Below are 18,060 nucleotides of genomic sequence, written 5' to 3' on the forward strand. Positions count from 1 at the left end.
TTGTCCCAATTTTTCCCCCTTTGCCCTCCTTCTTTCTGCCCCATACCCCACTCACTCAGTCCATCCCCACACTGTTCCCCTCCCCCCACCCCCTCATTTCCTCTGGCAGCTGTTCCCTGTTTTCACGTCTCTGGTTCTGTTTTGCTCATTAGTTCATTAGGTTTCTCTTATAGGTGAGATCATTTGGTATTTGTCTTTTACCAACTGGCTTATTTCACTTAGTATAATACTCTCCAGTTCCACCTGTGCTGTCACAAAGGGAAGGAGCTCCTTCTTCTTCCTTTTTGCTGCATAGTATTCTGTCATGTAAATGTTTTCTTTTGTTTTTTAAAGACTGTATTTATTTATTTATTTTTAGAGAGAGGGGAAAGGAGGGAGAAAGAGAAAGAAACATCAATATGTGGTTGCCTTTTGTACATCCCCAACTGGGAACCTGGTCTGCAACTCAGACACGTGCCCTGACTGGGAATCAAACCAGCGACCTTTCAGTTCACAGGCTGGCACTCAATCCACTGAGCCACACCAGCCAGGGCATAAATGTACCACAGTTTTTTAATCCACTGATGGGCACTTAGGCTATTTCCAACACTTGGCTATTGTAAAAAGTGCTGCTATGAACATCAGGGTGCGTAAGTACTTTCGAATTGTTGTTTTGGGATTCTTAGGGTATATTCCCAGTAGTGTAATTGATGGGTCAAAAGGCAGTTTCATTTTTACTTTTTTTGGGAAATTCCATACAGTTTTCCACAGTGGCTGCACCAGTCTGCATTCCCACCAGCAGTGCACTAGGGTTCCCTTTTCTCCACGTCCTCTCTAACACTTGTTTGTTCATTTGTTTATGATGGCCATTCTGACAAGTGTGAGATAGTATCTCATTGTGGTTTTAATTTACGTCTCTCTGATGGCTAGTGATGTTGATCATTTTTTATACGCCTAGGGGCCATCTGTATGTCCTTAGAAAAGTGTCTGTTCAGGTCCTCTGCCTATTTTTCAAGTGGGTTGTTTGTCTTCCTAGTGTTAAGTTGTGTGAGTTCTTTATATATTATGGAGATTAAGCCCTTATCTGATGTATCATTGGCAAATATATTCTCCCATACAGTTGGTTCCCTTTTCATTTTGATGGTGGTTTCTTTAGCCATGCAGAAGCTTTTCAATTGGATGTAGTCCCATTTGTTTATTTTTTTCTTTATTTCTGGTGTATGGTATAAGTTGGTGGTCAAATTTCATTTTTTGCATGTGGCTGTGCAGATGTCCCAACACTGTTTGTTGAAGAGGCTATTTTTATACCATTTTATGCTTTTTCCCCATTTGTCAAATAATAATTGACTGTAGAGACTTGGGTTTATTTCTAGGCTCTCTATTATGTTCCATTGATCTATGTGTCTGTTTTTATGCCAGTACCAGACTGTTTTGAGTACAGCGGCCTTGAAATATAGTTTGATGTCAGTTATTGTGATCCCTCTAATTTTGTTCTTTCTCAAGATTTCTGTGGCTATTCGGGATCTTTTTGATTCCATATAAGTTTTTGAAGTATTTGTTCTAGATCTGTGAAATGTGCCATTGATATTTTAATAGGAATTGCGTTGAATCTATAGATTGCTTTGGGTAGTATGGACATTTTAATGATGTTAATTCTTCCAGTCTTTGAACAGGGAGCATTTACAAATAAATGCTTCCATTTATTTGTATCTTCCTCAATTTCTTTCTTCAGTGGTCTTGACTATTTTTAACCCTACATGTCCATATAAATTTTAGAATTAGTTTATTTCTTTTTTTCTAGATTTATTGAGGTATAACCTACAAATACAATTACAATATATTTCAAGTGTAGAACACAATCATTTGATGTATGTATACATTATGAAAGGATTACCACCATCAAGTTAACATACCTGTCACTCCACAGTGTACAAGGTTCCCCTTTCCTCCACGTCCTTACCAGCATTTGTTATCGAGCTCTTTTTAATTTTTTAATAATAACCCTGAGGAGGTGTCTCACTGTAGTTTTAACTTATATCTCTCTGATGATTCGCAATGTTGAGCACCTTTTCATGTACCTGTTTGCCATGTGCATGTCTTCTTTGGAAAAACATCTTTCAGATCCTCTACCCTTTCTTTTGGTCTCCACAGAGCTTTTCCTATTAAACAAATGCTAGCCACAGATTTCTTCCCTTTGACCTTTCCAGTTCTCTAGAACAGTCAGTTATCCCTTTTCTAGCGGAGCCTCAGAACTGAGACCCAACAGAAGGATCACCAGGTCTGTATGTTACATCATAAGAATATCATCAGGCGTAGAGGCAGCAGGGGTCATAGGTTCTCTTAATATAGAACATCCCAATGATGAACATTCAAACTCCCTAATTCACATGTAAGGTATTTTTGAGTTAACTATTGTGGAATCCATTTAAAATATAATAGAAAATGAGGACTTCCGGCCAAGATGGAGGTGTAGGTGGAAACACTGTGCCCCTCGCACAACCAAGTTTAAAGACAACAAAGTTTTAGTAACAAAAACGCAGCCAAAACACAGAAAATTGAACTGTACGGAAGTCCAACAATGAACCTTTCAGCCAGACCAGTAAGAGGGGCGGGGTCAGGCAGGAAAGATCAATGGACCAATCCAGGAGGGCAAACGACGGTTGGCGGATACCAGGCGTGGGGTGGCAGTGGCGGACCCAGTGAGGGTGCAGGGCAGCTGGCTGACTGCGGTCACACATTCGAGCGCAGAGCAGATAAACCAGGCAAAGGAGCGAGCAGTGAAACAGAGCGCTCAGGCTAGGACCCCAGTGACAGGAATTAGAGCCTGAAAGCACCAATTGGAAAGACTTTTGGGGTCGAGGTGCTGGGACAGTTCGTTGGAGAGACCCACAGGGTCCTGGAGGGTACACAAGCCCACACACCCGGGAACCAGCACCAGAAGGGCCCAATTTGCTTGTGGGAAGCGGCAGAGGGGACAGAAATGTGAGAGAGAGTGGAACAAATGCCCTTGCCCCTCTCTGACCCTGTCCACACATACAGCATAACAACCCTGCAACTGGGTTGCCCCGCCCTGGTGAACACCTAAGGCTCCGCCCCTCATACATAGCAGGTGAGAACAGACTAAAACACTGTGGCTCAACAACAGCTCAAAGCCCTAGAACCACTAATTCTAAGCGACTAAGAGATAGCCAACCTTTCAGATGCACAGTTCAAAACACTGGTGATCAGGATGCTCACAGAACTGGTTGATTTTTGTCACAAATTAGAGGAACAAATGAAGGCTAGACTAATTGAAATGAAGGGAAATGCACAGGAAACCAATAGTGATGGGAAGGAAACTGGGACTCAAATCAATCGAGTGGACCAGAAGGAAGAAGGAAACATTCAACCAGAACAGAATAAAGAAACAAGATTTCAAAAAAATGAAGAAGGGCTTAGGAACCTCCAGGACATCTTTAAACATTCCAACATCCGAATTATAGGGGTACCAGAAGGGGAAGAGGAACAGCCACCAGTGGAACACTTATTTGAACAAATAATAAAGGAGAACTTCCCCAATCTGGCAAAGGCAATAGACTTCCAGGAAATCCAGGAAGCTCAGAGAGTCCCAAAGAAGTTGGACCCAAGGAGGAACACACCAAGGCACATCATCATTACATTAGCCAAGATTGTAATGAAGGAGAGAATTCTAGAAACAGCAAGAGATAAAAGGACAGTTACCTACAAAGGAGTTCCCATCAGACTGTCAGCTGATTTCTCAAAGGAGACCTTTCAGGCAAGAAGGGGCTGGAAAGAGGTATTCCAAGTCATGAAATCCAAATACCTACATCCAAGATTGCTCTATCCAGCAAAGCTTTCATTTAGAATGGAAAGGCAGATAAAGTGCTTCCCAGATAAGGTCAAATTCAAGGAGTTCATCATCACCAAGCCCTTATTATATGAAATGTTAAAGGGACTTATCTAAGAAAAAGAAGATAAAAAAGATGAACAGTGAAAGGACAGCAAACTCACAGTTACTAACAACCACACCTAAAACAAAAGCAAACTAAGAGGACAGCTAGATCAGGAGCGGAACCATACCAATGGAGATCACATGGAGGGTTAGCAATAGGGGAGTGGGAGGAGGAGAAGGGGGGAGAAGGTACAGAAAATAAGTAGCATAGATTGTAGGTAGAAAATAGACAGGGGGAGGGCAAGAATAGTATGGGATATATAGAATCTAAAGAACTCGTGACACACGGACATAAATGAAAGGGGGGGAATGGTGAGGGAGGGGTATACAGGGTGGAGGGGAATGAAGGGAGAAAATAGGACAACTGTAATGGCATAATCAATAAAATATATTTTAAAATATATAATAGAAAATGAGCCTAAGATCAGAAATTAAAATTGCTTAACTCATTATTTTACTTTGAGTCTTTGTAATAAAAACCTTTAAAAAGGACAAAGACAAGTAGAATAATTTTTTTTACTAATGTAGAATCAGCTTCTATTAGGCAGGTGTCTCAAAAGAGGACATTCTCACAACAAAGCAGTGCTGCCACCAGGATACTTTGCCCATTTTTAAGTTGCATTATTTTTTGTGGGGTTTTTTTTGGCGGGTATTGAGTTGTATGAGTTTCTTATATACAGGGTTCAGCAAAAGTGAGACCTGCTTGAGTGTGGTGGCAGGGTAATTTTATGGGTGTAATAATTTATAGTTTTAATTTGAACATTTCACCTAAGATGTCATATGGTGTGCTTGAGTGTGATATTGTTATATTACAGAATTATATGTGTATGATTTGTAATAAAAGATTTTGTAATAAAAAGGGGATGTTATTTGTGCCAGACCCTGTATTTTGAATATTAACTCCTTATCACATACGTGGTTTGCAGCTATTTTCTCCCACTCAGTAAGCTGCCGTACTACTTTGTTGGCGGTTTCCTTTGCTGTGAACAAGCTTTTTAGTTTGATGTAGATCCACTTGCTTATTTTTACTTTTGGTAACAATTCCAAAAATCATTGACAAGACCAATTTCAAGGAGCTTACCCCTATGTTCTCTTCTAGAAGTTTTATAGTTTCAGGTCTTACGTTCAAGACTTTAATTCATTTTGAGTTGATTTTTATGTATCATGTAAGATAGGGATCCAGTTTCATTCTTTTGTATGTGGAGATCTGGTTTTTCCAATACCATTGATTGAAGAGACTTTCCTTTCCTTATTGCATATTCTTGGCACATTTGTTGAGAATTAATTGACCATATATGCATGGGTTTATTTCTGGGCCGTCTGTTTTGTTCCATTGATCTGTATGTCTATTTTTATAGTGATACAATACTGTTTTATTATTATAGCTTTGTAATAGAGTTTAAAACCAGGATGTGTGATACTTTTAACTTTGTTCTTCTTAAGATTTCTGTGGCTATTCAGGTTCTCTTGTAGTTCTGTATGAATTTTAGAATTATTTTTTCTATTCTATGAAAAATGCTATTAAAATTTTGAATCTATAGCTTTTGCTCAGAGTAGTATGAACATTTAAACAATACTCTTTTAGTCCATGAACACAGATTATCTTTCCATTTATCTGTGCCTTCAATTTCTTTCACCAGTGTTTTGTAGTTTTCACTATACGGATCTTTCACCTCCTTTGTTAAATTTATTCCTAAGTATTTTATTGACTAAGTATCTTTTTGACCTTATTGTAAATGAGATTGTTTTATTAATTTATCTTTCTGATAGTTCATTAGTATATAGAAACACAACTGATTTTTCCATATTGTCTTTGTATCTTGTAACTATACTGAATTTATTAGTTCTAACAATTTTGGTGGAATCTTGAGGATTTTCTATATATAATATATCATCTGCAAACAGAAACAGTTTTTCTTCTTCTTTTCTAACTTTAATGCCTTTATATCCTTTTTTTTGCCTAATTGTGTTGGCTAGGACTTCCAGTATTGTGTTAAATAGAACTGGCAAGAATGGGCATCTTTGCCTTGTTCCTGATTAGTTTATTTCTTAGTTTATTTTTTATTTCGTGCATGCATGCTCACACACCCTTCTCACGTAATGGAATTTTGATTGACACTCTAAATCAATTGGAGAGGAAACAAGGCCTTTAGAACACTGAATCCTCTAATTGACAATCCTCTATGGTTTAGATCTTAGTAATGTTATGTTATTAATGTTATAAAACTATAAAGTTTTCACTTTCTTGCTGTGGCTCCCAGAGGCCTCGGGCTGAGAATGACCCTTAGGGGGAAGGACAAAGAGAAAAAGAGAGGAGAGGTGCAGGGGAGAGGAGTGCAGGGCCTCTGGCGTGAGTCTCCGGGCCAAGCCCAGCCTGGGATTGTGGCACCAGTGGTCTTCCGAAGATGGACTGCCTGGGGGACAGATGGCCAACAGTTTGGCCCACAGCAGGCGTTGCCCAGGAGGCGACACCGGTTGGCTGGTGGAACTCTTCCACTGCGGGCAAGCAGCCTCAGCTTCAGCCTGTGTATGTGCCTGTGCCTGATGGAACCACCCAGAAAAGGAAACAGGATGAGGAGGAAGAAAGTGCATCCCAGACTGAAAGGCCACTTGTGCACGAACCTGCAAAGAAAGTGAAAGTAAAGAAGAAACTTTCTGATGCAGACAAAAAGTTGGCCAACAGAGAAAATGCTCTCGCAAGTACTGATTTCAAAGAAGAAACTCACCAGAAAGAAGGGCAAAATAGGAAAATTTCTCAGTCTGGTATTAAAGTAGCAGATGAAAAGGTACTTGATGAAGTAGATCACCCAGCTGTCAATCAAAGGAAGAAAATTCAAATCAATCAAGAAGAAGAAAAGTTAAAGAATGAGAGAACTGTATTTGTGGGGAACTTGACTGTCACATGTAATAAGAAGAAGCCGAAGTCATTTTGTAAAGAGTATGGACCAATAGAATCTGTACGATTTCATTATGTGATTCCAGCAGAGGCAACTATGTCCAAAAAGTTGGCCGCCATAAAATGTAAAATTCATCCTGATCAGAAAAATATTAATGCTTATGTTGTATTTAAGGATGAAGAAGCTGCTACAAAGCATTGAACAGAAATAGGGCCCAAAATGCCAACAGATTCTATAATCGAGTTGGTCTAGCATTGGAGACCTCATCTAGGTAGGGACAAGCGGTCAGTGCTGGAGGGGTCTTCTGTAGAAAGCTGAACAGTCTTCGGCTGAGAACCACTTCGTGGACTGTGGGAACATGGTGGTAGCAGTAAGGACCGTGAGAGACCAGCTGACCAGGTGTTAACAGAGGGTTTGGCTGTGGGCTCTTCAAGCACATCTTGCTGTGAAATTAAACAATTTTGAACTGATGGGAAGAAAACTTAGAATCATGTGTTCTGTTAATAAAGAAAGATCAAAACAAAATTCAAATCCCAATTTGAAGAATGTCAGTAAACCTAAGTAGCAATTTAATTTTGCTTCAAAAACGTACGACATTTCAAAAGTTTAATTATTTGAGAAAAAGCTGTTCTTGTCAAGGTAGAAAAGTGGACAAACTAAGAAACAGAAAAAAACAGAAGCGGCGATCTGAAGCTTTGTGTTTTCCTACTGAGTACTGGTACTACAAATGTGAATCACCGCCCCCATAGTTTTGTGGGGTTTTTAGCTATAAGGTTTTCCATGTAGAGGACTTACACAACATTTTGTTAGATTTATTCCTAGGTATTTAATGTTTTGACGGTATTATAATTGGTATTTTAAATTTTTATTTGTTATTGTTTCTGTGGATATAAAACCAACTTTCATGTATTGCTCTCGCACAATATCAAGTGACCTTGTTCTATTGATTACATGAGTGTGTATGTGGATTGTTCGGCGCACGGTCATGTTGTCCACACGTGATGAGTGTTGTTTGTTCCTCAACCCTTAGAAACAGTTCTGTCTTTTTGCGCCAGCCAGACCTTCAACAGAGTGTTGGATAGAAGTGGGGATTGAGGGTGTAGTTGTCTTATTCCTCATCTCAGAGGGGAGGTTTTAGTGATTGTGCCCACACATGTCATTCATGTATTTAGTCCCTACCCTCCTTGCTCAGACCCCCACCTGTTCAGAGTTCAGTACCCCCTTTCTAGCAGTTTTAAGACACATAGAATGCTAGTCAGATGACATTCAAAGTAACAGGTTGTCTTCTCATGTAATATGGAACTGTTATCTGAAAAATAAAGGACTCTCCAAGTCAGGGAAAGTGACAGCACCTGTAGTTGGTCTGCTTACGGGCTGGCAGAGGGGAGGGAGAGAGGGAAATCTGGGCATGGCTGCCATTACCGCTGTGTCCTCCCTTACAGACATCAGGGGCCACTGAGCCACTGAGCGCAGGGCTCACTTAGTACGCTTCTGAGAGTGGCTGCCCGTGAGAACTGTCTGGCTGAGTGAGGTGTGCACATCTCCACTGTCCTCAGTGGAGGGCCCTTCCTGGCTGCATTGTGGATGCATTTTTGCAGTTTGCTGGCCATCTGTTAGGGATGCTCCTGCACCCGCTCAGTCCCAAGGCCTGAGACAGGATGGGCAGAGAGGAGGGGCAGCCCCAGGGGAAGGACGGCAGGCCTTAGTGCTGCCACAGGCGTGAGCCATGCAGGTGCGTTTTACTCCACCCTGCTGGTGCTTTCCTGAGAACTCAGCCCTAGCTGCCTCTTTAAATCAAGACGGGTTTTCCCATTGCTTTCCATTGGGAAGACTTACTCCTCTGGAAGAAAGTCCTTAGCTCCAATGTTGTACCTCATTTGTACAGAATTCTTTTTAAAGTCATAATTATAGAGAAAAAGGCAAAATTTAAGATCATATAACATTATGTAAGAATATTATTTATTTCACAATTTTTTTCCTCTGAAGGATGTTGAACTGGAATTAAAGCACAACCTCCCTCTGAGTAAGAAGAAACCACTGCAGTCCCCCAGCAGGGCCCTCCTGGCGGGTCCGCCCGGGGAGAGGGTGCTGGCCTGGAGTGTGTCCCTTGTGTTTCGTGAGCCTGAGATCACAGGAATGGTTGTCTTTTAAATCTTATTTTTCCGTGATTAGTAAAGCAGTGAGTGTTGTAGGAAATCCAGAAGACTGACAGGGACAACCACTGGTCATATTTGTCATATATTTACTGTTGTTTTTAATGTGGTCACATACTGTTGTGTATGCAGTTTAATTTTTTGAATTTCATTTCGTATATACAGTCTTATATTTTTTTCCACTTAACATTTGTCTTGAGTTTTTTTACTGTCGTTGGAAGTTCTTTCCAGCAGCCATGTTTAAAGATGGGCAGGCGATGTCTGTGGATGTGCTTCCGGCCTCCCATTTCCTCGGAGTCCTGTGTTTCAACACAGGCCCTGCCCCTTCCTTATTGCTGGTGGGGAATATTTCTGGCTCTTTTCCAGGGGGAGGGTGGGTGGGACCATCTCATAATGACTTGACTAGATGTGGGGCCGGGAGAGTCGGCTGTGTTTCCCCTCACCTGCCATCTGTCTGACACGGCCCTCCTCCCGCAGTGACCTCTGTGACCTTTCGCTGTTAAAGCCCCTGTGGCAGCTCTTCACCCACATGGAGTACAGCCTGTACGAAGACGTGACACAGCCCGGCGTGCTCCTCCCCCTGCACCGCGCCCTCACCGAGCTCTTCTTCGTCACGGAGAACCGCGCCCAGGTGAGGGCCCGGCCTGCCTCTTGCCCCCCGGGCTCTGGGCCAGGGCGCAGCACCATCCCCAGCCCTGGCGGGCGTGTGGTCGAGGTCTTGGCTGTCCTGCACAGGGAGGCGGAGGACGCCTGTGGCCTGAGGCCTTCCAGCCCAAGCAGCACCTGGACCGCTTATTGTAGCAGGCCTGAAGCCAAGGGAGAAACTGCCTTGGATCAGCCCTTGACAATAGGGAGCTTTGGAAAATAAAATGGATGGGTTCTTTTCTCTTCTCTTTTCCTCCCCTCAGCACGATAGACTTACTGAATGTGAGAGATGAAAGGGCTCCTCCGGGCCCAGCCCCTTCACAGCTCTTGAGTGAGGAGGTGCCCTGAGGCACTGGCAGAGCGAGCACCCGTTACCCACTTGAGGCTTCTGTGGTTTGGGGGGGGCACCCCCTGGGTGGTGGTCCGTCAGAACTGCACCCTGCTCGCTCTCTCTCCACAGGAGCTCGGCTTGCTGCAGGATTACCTGCTGGCCTTAACCACGGATGACCACCTCCTCCGCTGTGCATCACAGGTACTCTCCCACCTCGGAGCTGGCCCTTGGGGGCTGCCTGCTGGTGCCGGGCCGTCCCCATCACTGTGGCCAGGACAAAGACCCTCCGTGCTTGTGGCATGAGTACAGAACCCCCACCCCAGGGTTTACATGGACCTCCATTCCAGTTCAGTCCCTCCCTTCTGGTGTCAGAGGGAGCAGGTGGGCCCCATTTATCAGTGTCATTCACACTAAACTGAGGGGTCAGAAGACACTGGCAAGAATTTGTCTTTTAAATGAAAACAACCAATGCCTTAAATTTATGATTTGGCTGGTCCCTGAAGTTTCCGTAGAGTCAGATTTCAGATATTTTGGGGTGTGACTTCTTCCCTGTCAGGAGAACGCCTCTTCTGGCAGCTGTTCAGTCCCAGGACCACTTCACACTTTCGACTATGGAGGGGCCCAAAAAGCTTTTGTTTCTGTGCATTGTACACATTGAAATTTACCACAGGAAATTAAACTAGATTTGAAATTGGAAATGAAGACAAAACTTTTAAACATTTATTTATCAATGTGTTTTAAAAAACAACAAGTCCATTCCATGTTAACATAGCAGCGTGTCTAGTGGAACCGGCGGCATCGTGCCTCCTTCTGCAGACCTCCGCGTCCGCCCGAACAGAGGACAGCTGGAGCCCGCGTCCGCCTCTGTTCGCCGTCATGCTGTCAGACCTTAGCCTCCGGGAGCCCCGTGCACACTGCGAGAGTGTGAGAGTGAAAAAGGCACAGTAGTGTCTTAGTGTCACTGCGAAAGTAGTTTTACTGTGCAGAGCCCCTGAAAGGGTCTCAGGGACCCACCGGTCCCTGGCTCCATGTTGAGAACCTCAGGGTCACAGACTCCTTGACTGTCATAGAGCATGTGGTCCAACCCGAAGGGGACAGGAGGCCCCTGAAGCTCTGAGAAAGCAGAGATATGCCCAGGGTCACACACTTGAGTGGGCATCCAGCTGGGACTCCCAGCCAGAACATCACATTGTTCCTGCCAAGTTTTCTCCAGGAAGCCCTCCTCCTGCAGGAAAGGGTCAGATGCCTGCTTGGAAGCAGGGGTTCCCCATCAGCTAGAGAACAGCTTGTGTGAATTCGCCTGAGAACAGTAGGCAGAGTAAAAACTCCCCCACCGCACCCCCACAGCAGATGCCTGCCAGCACTGCCCCCACCACCTCTGGTTGCACGACACACATTGAAGTTTTGAGGTTTGACTGTTGTGGCATCGAAAGCTCTACAGCGCACATCCCTGTGGGCTCCCCCTCTCGCCTCTGCCTGTCTCCTGGCCAGTCCCCCTCATTCTGACCACCCCGTAGCCCATCCACGTTGCTGAACCAGTGCCCCCCTTCCCCCCGCCTGCCACCGTGTCCTCTTCTGGCCAGCCCCCCACTCCTACTGCCTTTAAACTTGAAAACTCCCAACATCGCTTCCTGGGTCCCCAGCACTGGCTGCTCGTTTCTTCCCTTCTGTACCTTTGTGCTGTTCCCTTTCCCTTAAGAACTTTTCCGGTCCCCTGCAGTGTCCCCTGAGCCCCTGGCACTGCACCTGCCCCTTGCTTAGGGCAGTGATGATTTCTACCTTGTGTTTGAAGTTCTCATGTGGTCTCAGCAGCTATTGTTTCTTGCTCCAAACTCTGGTCCTCCTGGTGCGGGGAACCATGTCGGGTTCGTGTCTTCCTCGTCCCTGCCCCCTCTAGTGCTCAACTGAGGGTCTTGTTCAGCCAGCACTTAATGAACCGAGCCAGGGAAGGAACAGTTCTTGACACTGGCAATGACACACTCTCACTCACACTCTCTCTCTCTCTCTCTTTCTCTCTCTCTCTCTCTCTCTCTCTCCCCCCCCACAGGCTCTGCAGAACATCGCTGCTATCAGTCTGGCCATCAACTACCCAAACAAGGCGACCTGCCTCTGGGATGTCCAGTGTTAGCTCTCAGTATGGTATGCATGGAACCAGCTAATCTGACCACAGGGATTTTTACAGCCGATATCTAAACTCATTCAGGAAAATTCCGGTGGCATCAATGCCTGGCTCTCCGTGAGTCCCACTTCCACTCCGATCAGAATGCTGAGCAGCCACGTATCCAAGAACGTCCCATGTCACACAGGCTAGACCCCGGAGCATACCGTAGCATGTGAGAACTAGCAGAGCGGTGCAGAATTACTCAGGAAGGTCTGGTAAGCGGCCTGCGAGAAGGTTGTTCAGAGACCAGATTTCTCCAGGGTGTGTCCTTGCAGAAGCTGCTGCCCAGGGAAGCAGCCTCTCTGGAAAGGGTTTTGTCTCTGTTAAGCTGGAACTGCTTGCACTTGCCCTTAAGTGAAGCCCAGTCTGCAGAGAGCCACCTATCTCAGCAAGGCCTTCAGCAGCAGCGCTGGGCTCCCAAGCTCCTCTCTTGCTTTTGCTTCCTGAGACTGGCTAATCTGACCCAAAACCGAAGAAAGTGAGCCCACCTACCGCCACCTTGTCCCCAGCGTTTAGTACGGGAACCGAGCTGCTCCCTAGCCATAGCCTTCCCGGAGAAGTCCTTGGTGACAACAGTGCCCTTGGGAACCGCCTGCAGGCCACCCCAGAGCCTCTGCTCAGGCACTGGCTCCCAGCATGTCCAAGTTTTTTCAGTTGTTGTTCTAACATATTTCGGTTTCCACCTCACATTTTTAGAACAATTACGCAGACTCCCCGGAGAGGTCCTCAGGGAATGCCGAGTGGAATAGTCATTCAGGGGGACAGACTGGTTATGAAAGTGGCAGAAGTTAAGGAGTCTCTTCAGCTTCTGTACCTAAAATGACTTGAAGTGTTATCAGAGGAGATCTTACTTTAGAAGTAAAACAAACAGAAAACACACGATGATTTTATTTCCACTCCGTGGTCGGTAACTCACCACATTCGCCTCTGGGACTCAGCGTGGTTACTCGGCTGTCCCTTGTCTAGCAGTAACTGCGTTAGTTAATGAATGATGCTTCCATTTTTCTTTCTATGGTTGTGTCTTGCCCTGAAGTGCTGATTATTATTCTCTTTCCAAAGCCACGCTCTGGAGTGTGAAGCGGGGTTGGCGGTGGGCTGTCTACAAGCCTCCATGGGGCTCATGCGCGTAAGGAATGCCTGAGCTGCTGCCATTTAAGGGCGGTGTCTGGGCCTCAGCACGTCCCACCACACAGCACCAAACCCCAGGGAGGCTCCTCACAGCCAGGCCAGAGCCGGAGGTCCGCACTGCCATGGCCTCTGAAGCCCCTCTTCAGGCTCCGCAGGCATCTGGGTTGGAAAGCCCATGACTGCAGGTCCCAGGAGCATCTTACTGCAAGGGCCCTTTTGCCTTCTGGGTGCAGAGGCCAAGATACAGAGCGACCTTGGCAGCCTTAGAATTAGGTCCTCAGCCAAGCCCCAGCTGCATGTGGAAGGGAGAATTCAAAGGGGACAGAAACAAATGAGGCAGGTCTGACAGACACCTGGTGGCCTGAGGTTCATTGCCCTGACGTCAGCAAGGCCAGGGCCTGGCCTGGTCTCCTGTGGTGGGGGGATGTGAGGAGTCGGTCAGATGCTGCTGTGGCTGGGGAGAAACCCCTTTCTGTCTTTCGTGCTGCCCGCGCTTCAAGAAGAGGCTCCACGTTCAGTGCCACCCAGACCTGGAAGGAGGGCGGAAGTGAGGAGGGAGATCACAAAGAACAAGAGATCCCACCGTGGGCTCAGACTCAGTCACTGCCTGGAAGATAGACATGGCGATGGTGCCACTCACTGCTTGACCCTGCCATGCCATCCACCCCATTCATACCTGGACTGACTTGTAGTGGAGTGGGGACAGAGGGGTGGGGCAGCTGGCACCCCCTTCATGGCAGTTGCCACCAGCTTTGCTTCCCACCCTTCCATCAGGAAGACAAATTGTAAATAAACACTGGACTCCTCACAGCTTCTCTCTATACACCACCCTTGCTGTTCTGGTCTCCCTCTACTTCAATTTGCATAGAATAAGCCTAAGTTTTCCCTTCACACACAACTGGGCTGTCTTCGCAGGGCCCACCTGGCTGGGCAGCCCTGCTCACACCCTGCCTCTCTTCCAGCCACTAGATGGCAGTGCTGAGCCAGGCCCTGTTCCCCTCGCCCTCCTGAGGCTGGTGATGCCCAGGACTCCTGGTCCCCAACTGGTACCAGCAGTATCTGAAAGAACAGATTTTTGTCAAGACCAACAGCCCTTTGGTCCTTTTTATGAGGCCGGACTGCCCGGAATGAGATAAATATGGCCAGAATAAAGGTTGTGGAAACATGTGCCTAACCTATAAAGAAATTTCTGTTCCAAATCATGTATAATGTACAAACAGACACTGTTCCTAATGAGGAGTGACTTATTTTCATCATAGGTTTTAATTTGTTTTCTTACGGGTTTACAATTTTGAATTTTTCCTATTTGGTTGAAAGAAAGATTTTTGATTATATCAGCTGAGTTCAGCCTGTAAAAAGAATGTTAAGTTGTGGGTAAAATATGCAAATGAAGAGAAATATATTGTACAAATTCTATATAAAAAAGTAAAATTCTGTGGGCCTTTTTTTTTCTCCTTCCCCTCCTTCTGCCTCTTGTGAAGATTATGCTTAGAGTTCCTACCAGGCCAAACCATGGAATTTCAACGATCTCCAGGCCTCAGGCTGAAAGGAGTCAGGGAGGCCTTGGCCCTGCAGGAGATGCACCGGTGCTCCCTGGGCCTGCGGAGAGCTCACCTCAGCCTGTCGTTCTGCGCGGCTACTCAGTTCCCCCAGGTGGCTCTCCCCAGCCAGTCCCCACGACAGCACCCTGCCCATCCTTACCTCTGGTAGCACACAGGACACAGTGTGCCTGCCGCTCTCCCAGGGGCTGGTCTCACTGCCTCTGGACCTCACTTCTCACTAGACGCAGAGCCGACGTCTGCCCCCGCTCGGGTCACTGCTCTGTGCCCTTCTCCGCCACATTCCTGATGCTGAGGGCTGTGTCAGAGACTGAAAAGATAAGACTTTTTGCTGGGGCTGGACTTAACTAACCTTCATGTCCCGTTTTTTCCGGCCTGACAGCATCTGGTTGACGTGTCTTCCTAAAGCCCCCAAACTGCCTCCTGAGGAATCCCAGGCAGGGGCCAGAACCCAGCCTCGGCCCTCACCATCCTGGAAGCCAGAGAGAAAGCTGGTTTGTTAAGGGTGAGGCTCTGCAGAACTGGGTGCTCCCCTGGCCTGTGAAACCCTTGTCTCCCTCTAGGACCTAGGGGTAACATTTACATCCTTCCCTGTTCCACCTCCCCACCGTCCCCATCCCATGGCCCCCACCCAGCACGCCAGCCCTCTGAAAAGTTGGCCTGGAGAACCAGGCTGTGTTTGTCTGAGCCCTGGGCTGCTGATGTGGTTGACCGCTTGGCCAGAAAGGAGCAGAGGTGCTGAAGGTTATCTGCTGAGACTGGCCCACGAATAAGCAGTAGAGGGTTGCAGAGGTCAAAGGCAGTTTGAACTCAAAGGTTGCAGAGGTCAAAGGCAATTTGAAGTAGAGCAACAGAAGAGAAACATTTCAACCAGCTGAGCTTCCTCATTTGAGAAGAACTAGAAGCTCTGAGAGGTCAGCTTGGAATTGCACAGGAAGTGGTGGAGGAGCCAGACCAGTGCGGTTCTCCTGATGTGCAGCCCCGAAAGCTGTCATCACGACACACACGTGCCCATTCACTCAACGGAGCAGCAGCGTGCTAGATGTGGGAGCTTCCTAGAAACCACCTGGGGCTAGATACCCAGGCTCTCAGATGGAGGCCAAGCCTACACATTGCCCAGTGTGCCTGTGGTGGGCCCTGCCTCTCCCCTAACTGCCCTTTCCTGCATATCCCTTCTCCCCTGCCGACAGATCCAGATTTTTCTAGGTGGTAACTGGAAATACTTAAATCTCAAGAAAGGTAGGACCTGCTAACTCACGAGCAAAGTCATGACTGGTTTAAGTCCTTCTTGCTGGGTGCTCACTCTCCCAGCCCTGCCCACCATGGGCCCACTGCTGGCTGAAGTCCGAGGGGACGCGTGGGGGCAGGGGCTTGCCCAGCCCTGCTGCTCCCTGACTGTGGTGGGACTGCGAGGGGGGCAGAGGGAGAGTCCTGACTCCCTAGTTACACCGTCTGAGCACCACACGACCCCTGGAACTGCCACCTCCAGGTGCAGCAGGGCTGTGAGAGAGAGGGAAGGTGTTTGTTGTGGTGGTCCCTTACAGCTGAAAGCATTTCTGACCCAAATTTGTGCAAAAGTTTGGCTCCAACAGGTTGAAAAAATGTCATAGTTCTCTGTCTCATCACATTAATATGCCTACTATGTGGAGAAGCAAATATGGAAAAAGTCCTGAAATAAATCAAGAAGGCCTCTGACAGTGTCTAGTCAAGCCAGCCACAGCATGAAGCTGCAGCCATTAATTATCAAGTTACTCTTTTTAAAAACCAATTCATAATAATTTATTGATAAAAGTTCAGAGTCCACATAGCAGCTTAACTTTACAAAACTATCACATGTCAAGTTCTGTTGTAGAATCAAAAATTACCTGGAAAGGACTTTAAACGCGTCTTTCTGGTCCAGCTACACGCCTTCAGGAGACGGATGCTTCTTCAGTCTCCTCCTTCCCAGGGGTTCTCGCAGATGCTCATTTGCTCGCGCTCAGTGAGGCTCCACACTGATGAGTGGAGGCACCGTGCCAGAGTGCCTGGGTCTTCTCCGGTTGCAAGTTAAACCCACCCCATACTGATGCAATGCCGAGGACTCAGCTGGGTAGAGAGTCCTCCTGATACGCCAAGACCTCAGGCCCGCTCCGCAGCTGGGGCACACACAAGAATCAACCAATGAATGCATAAATACGTGGAAAGACAAATCAATGTTTCTTTCTCATTCTCTCTCTAAAATCAAACTAATTTAATTTTAAAACAGAATTTATTGACTTACAAAACTGAAAAGCCCAAGAGCTGCATCTGGCCCCATATTCTGAGGGCTCACGATGCCAGGGTGGTCACTCTGTCTCCGCCCCCCACCATGGCCACTCCCGGCCCCTCACTCTCCTGCGCTGTTTCCCTGTTGGACTTTCACGAAAACCCAGACGGTGGTTTTCCTCTCCTTTTCCACCTGACTGCTGAGCACACTGATTCCCCAGTGGAGGGAGTATCTCACTGCCTCCTCCTGTGAGGCTTCCCTAAGTTGTTTACTGATGTTTTCTAGCTATGATTTAACTTAACATTTAAAAAGCTACTTGGGAGACCCATGAATTTGCAGGTTGTCATCCCAGAACTGCTGAGCCACACAACATCCATGAAAAACCGGGCAGAAGGTGTGCCTGGGAGATTCCCACTCACCGCTGTGAGTCACAGCAATGCATCTGCTCCACCACCAGCCGCCCTGCCGGGCAAGGTGCCCCGGAATGTGGGGGCAGCTTATCCGTGGGCGCATGCAGAAACCGGCTACACAGAAGTGGAGAGAAACATCCCAAAACCGCCAACTCGAACACAAAAAGGTTAAATGGGAAAGAATGAGCACAAGTGTATGGAGCAAATGCACACAGAAAATGGGGGTCATTTAGTGTCAGACAATGTAATACAAGACAAAAAAATTAAACGACCAAAAGTCGTTTTATGTATTAATATTTTCTGGGGATAAAGAGGGTAATTTGCACTTTAAAAATAACACTGTTCTGCACCAAATCCACAAGAAGTTACATAAGGCAAAAATTGCTAGAAATGTCTAGAGAATTGGGTAAACTCAATAGTAATGGGAAGTAACATCTTTCTCAATTACCAGCAGGTTACTTGAAAAAACGAACAGCGGAGTTGTAAGGAAGCCTTCGTGACAAGGCTCCCTTCTCTGAGACTGGCTGTGGAGGAAGAATGTTCTCAGAAGCCAGACAGTTGACCCTCTCAGGCCTGCCTCCTGACCCTGAGGGTCCCCTT

The 18,060-nt window shown here is 46.5% G+C and overlaps 2 protein-coding genes across 4 annotated transcripts in view; both read left to right on the forward strand.

The window, feature by feature from the left end:
- The window catches only part of ZZEF1 (zinc finger ZZ-type and EF-hand domain containing 1), a 111,301-nt gene extending 96,630 nt beyond the window's left edge, over positions 1–14,671 (forward strand). For 2 of the 3 annotated variants that reach the window (XM_053672581.1, XM_037133064.2), the window contains exons 53-55: positions 9,459–9,612; positions 10,087–10,158; positions 12,005–14,671. In XM_053672581.1, coding sequence (XP_053528556.1) covers positions 9,459–9,612; positions 10,087–10,158; positions 12,005–12,085 — 307 coding nt within the window. In that variant the 3' untranslated portion in view covers positions 12,086–14,671. Of the gene's footprint in view, positions 1–8,814; positions 9,320–9,458; positions 9,613–10,086; positions 10,159–12,004 lie in introns of those variants that run through there. The other variant, XR_008392873.1, reaches the window with a different exon arrangement.
- LOC128628473 (RNA-binding protein 34-like) lies at positions 5,720–8,808 on the forward strand. Its single transcript, XM_053672583.1, has one exon. It carries the CDS (start codon positions 6,337–6,339, stop codon positions 7,027–7,029), a length of 693 nt encoding a protein of 230 aa, XP_053528558.1. The 5' UTR covers positions 5,720–6,336; the 3' UTR covers positions 7,030–8,808.
- Positions 14,672–18,060: the final 3,389 nt, after the last annotated feature.

The sequence above is a fragment of the Artibeus jamaicensis genome, unplaced genomic scaffold (assembly GCF_021234435.1).
Source record: "Artibeus jamaicensis isolate MK-2021 breed Jamaican fruit bat unplaced genomic scaffold, CSHL_Jam_final contig_777, whole genome shotgun sequence".
Lineage (NCBI taxonomy): Eukaryota > Metazoa > Chordata > Mammalia > Chiroptera > Phyllostomidae > Artibeus > Artibeus jamaicensis.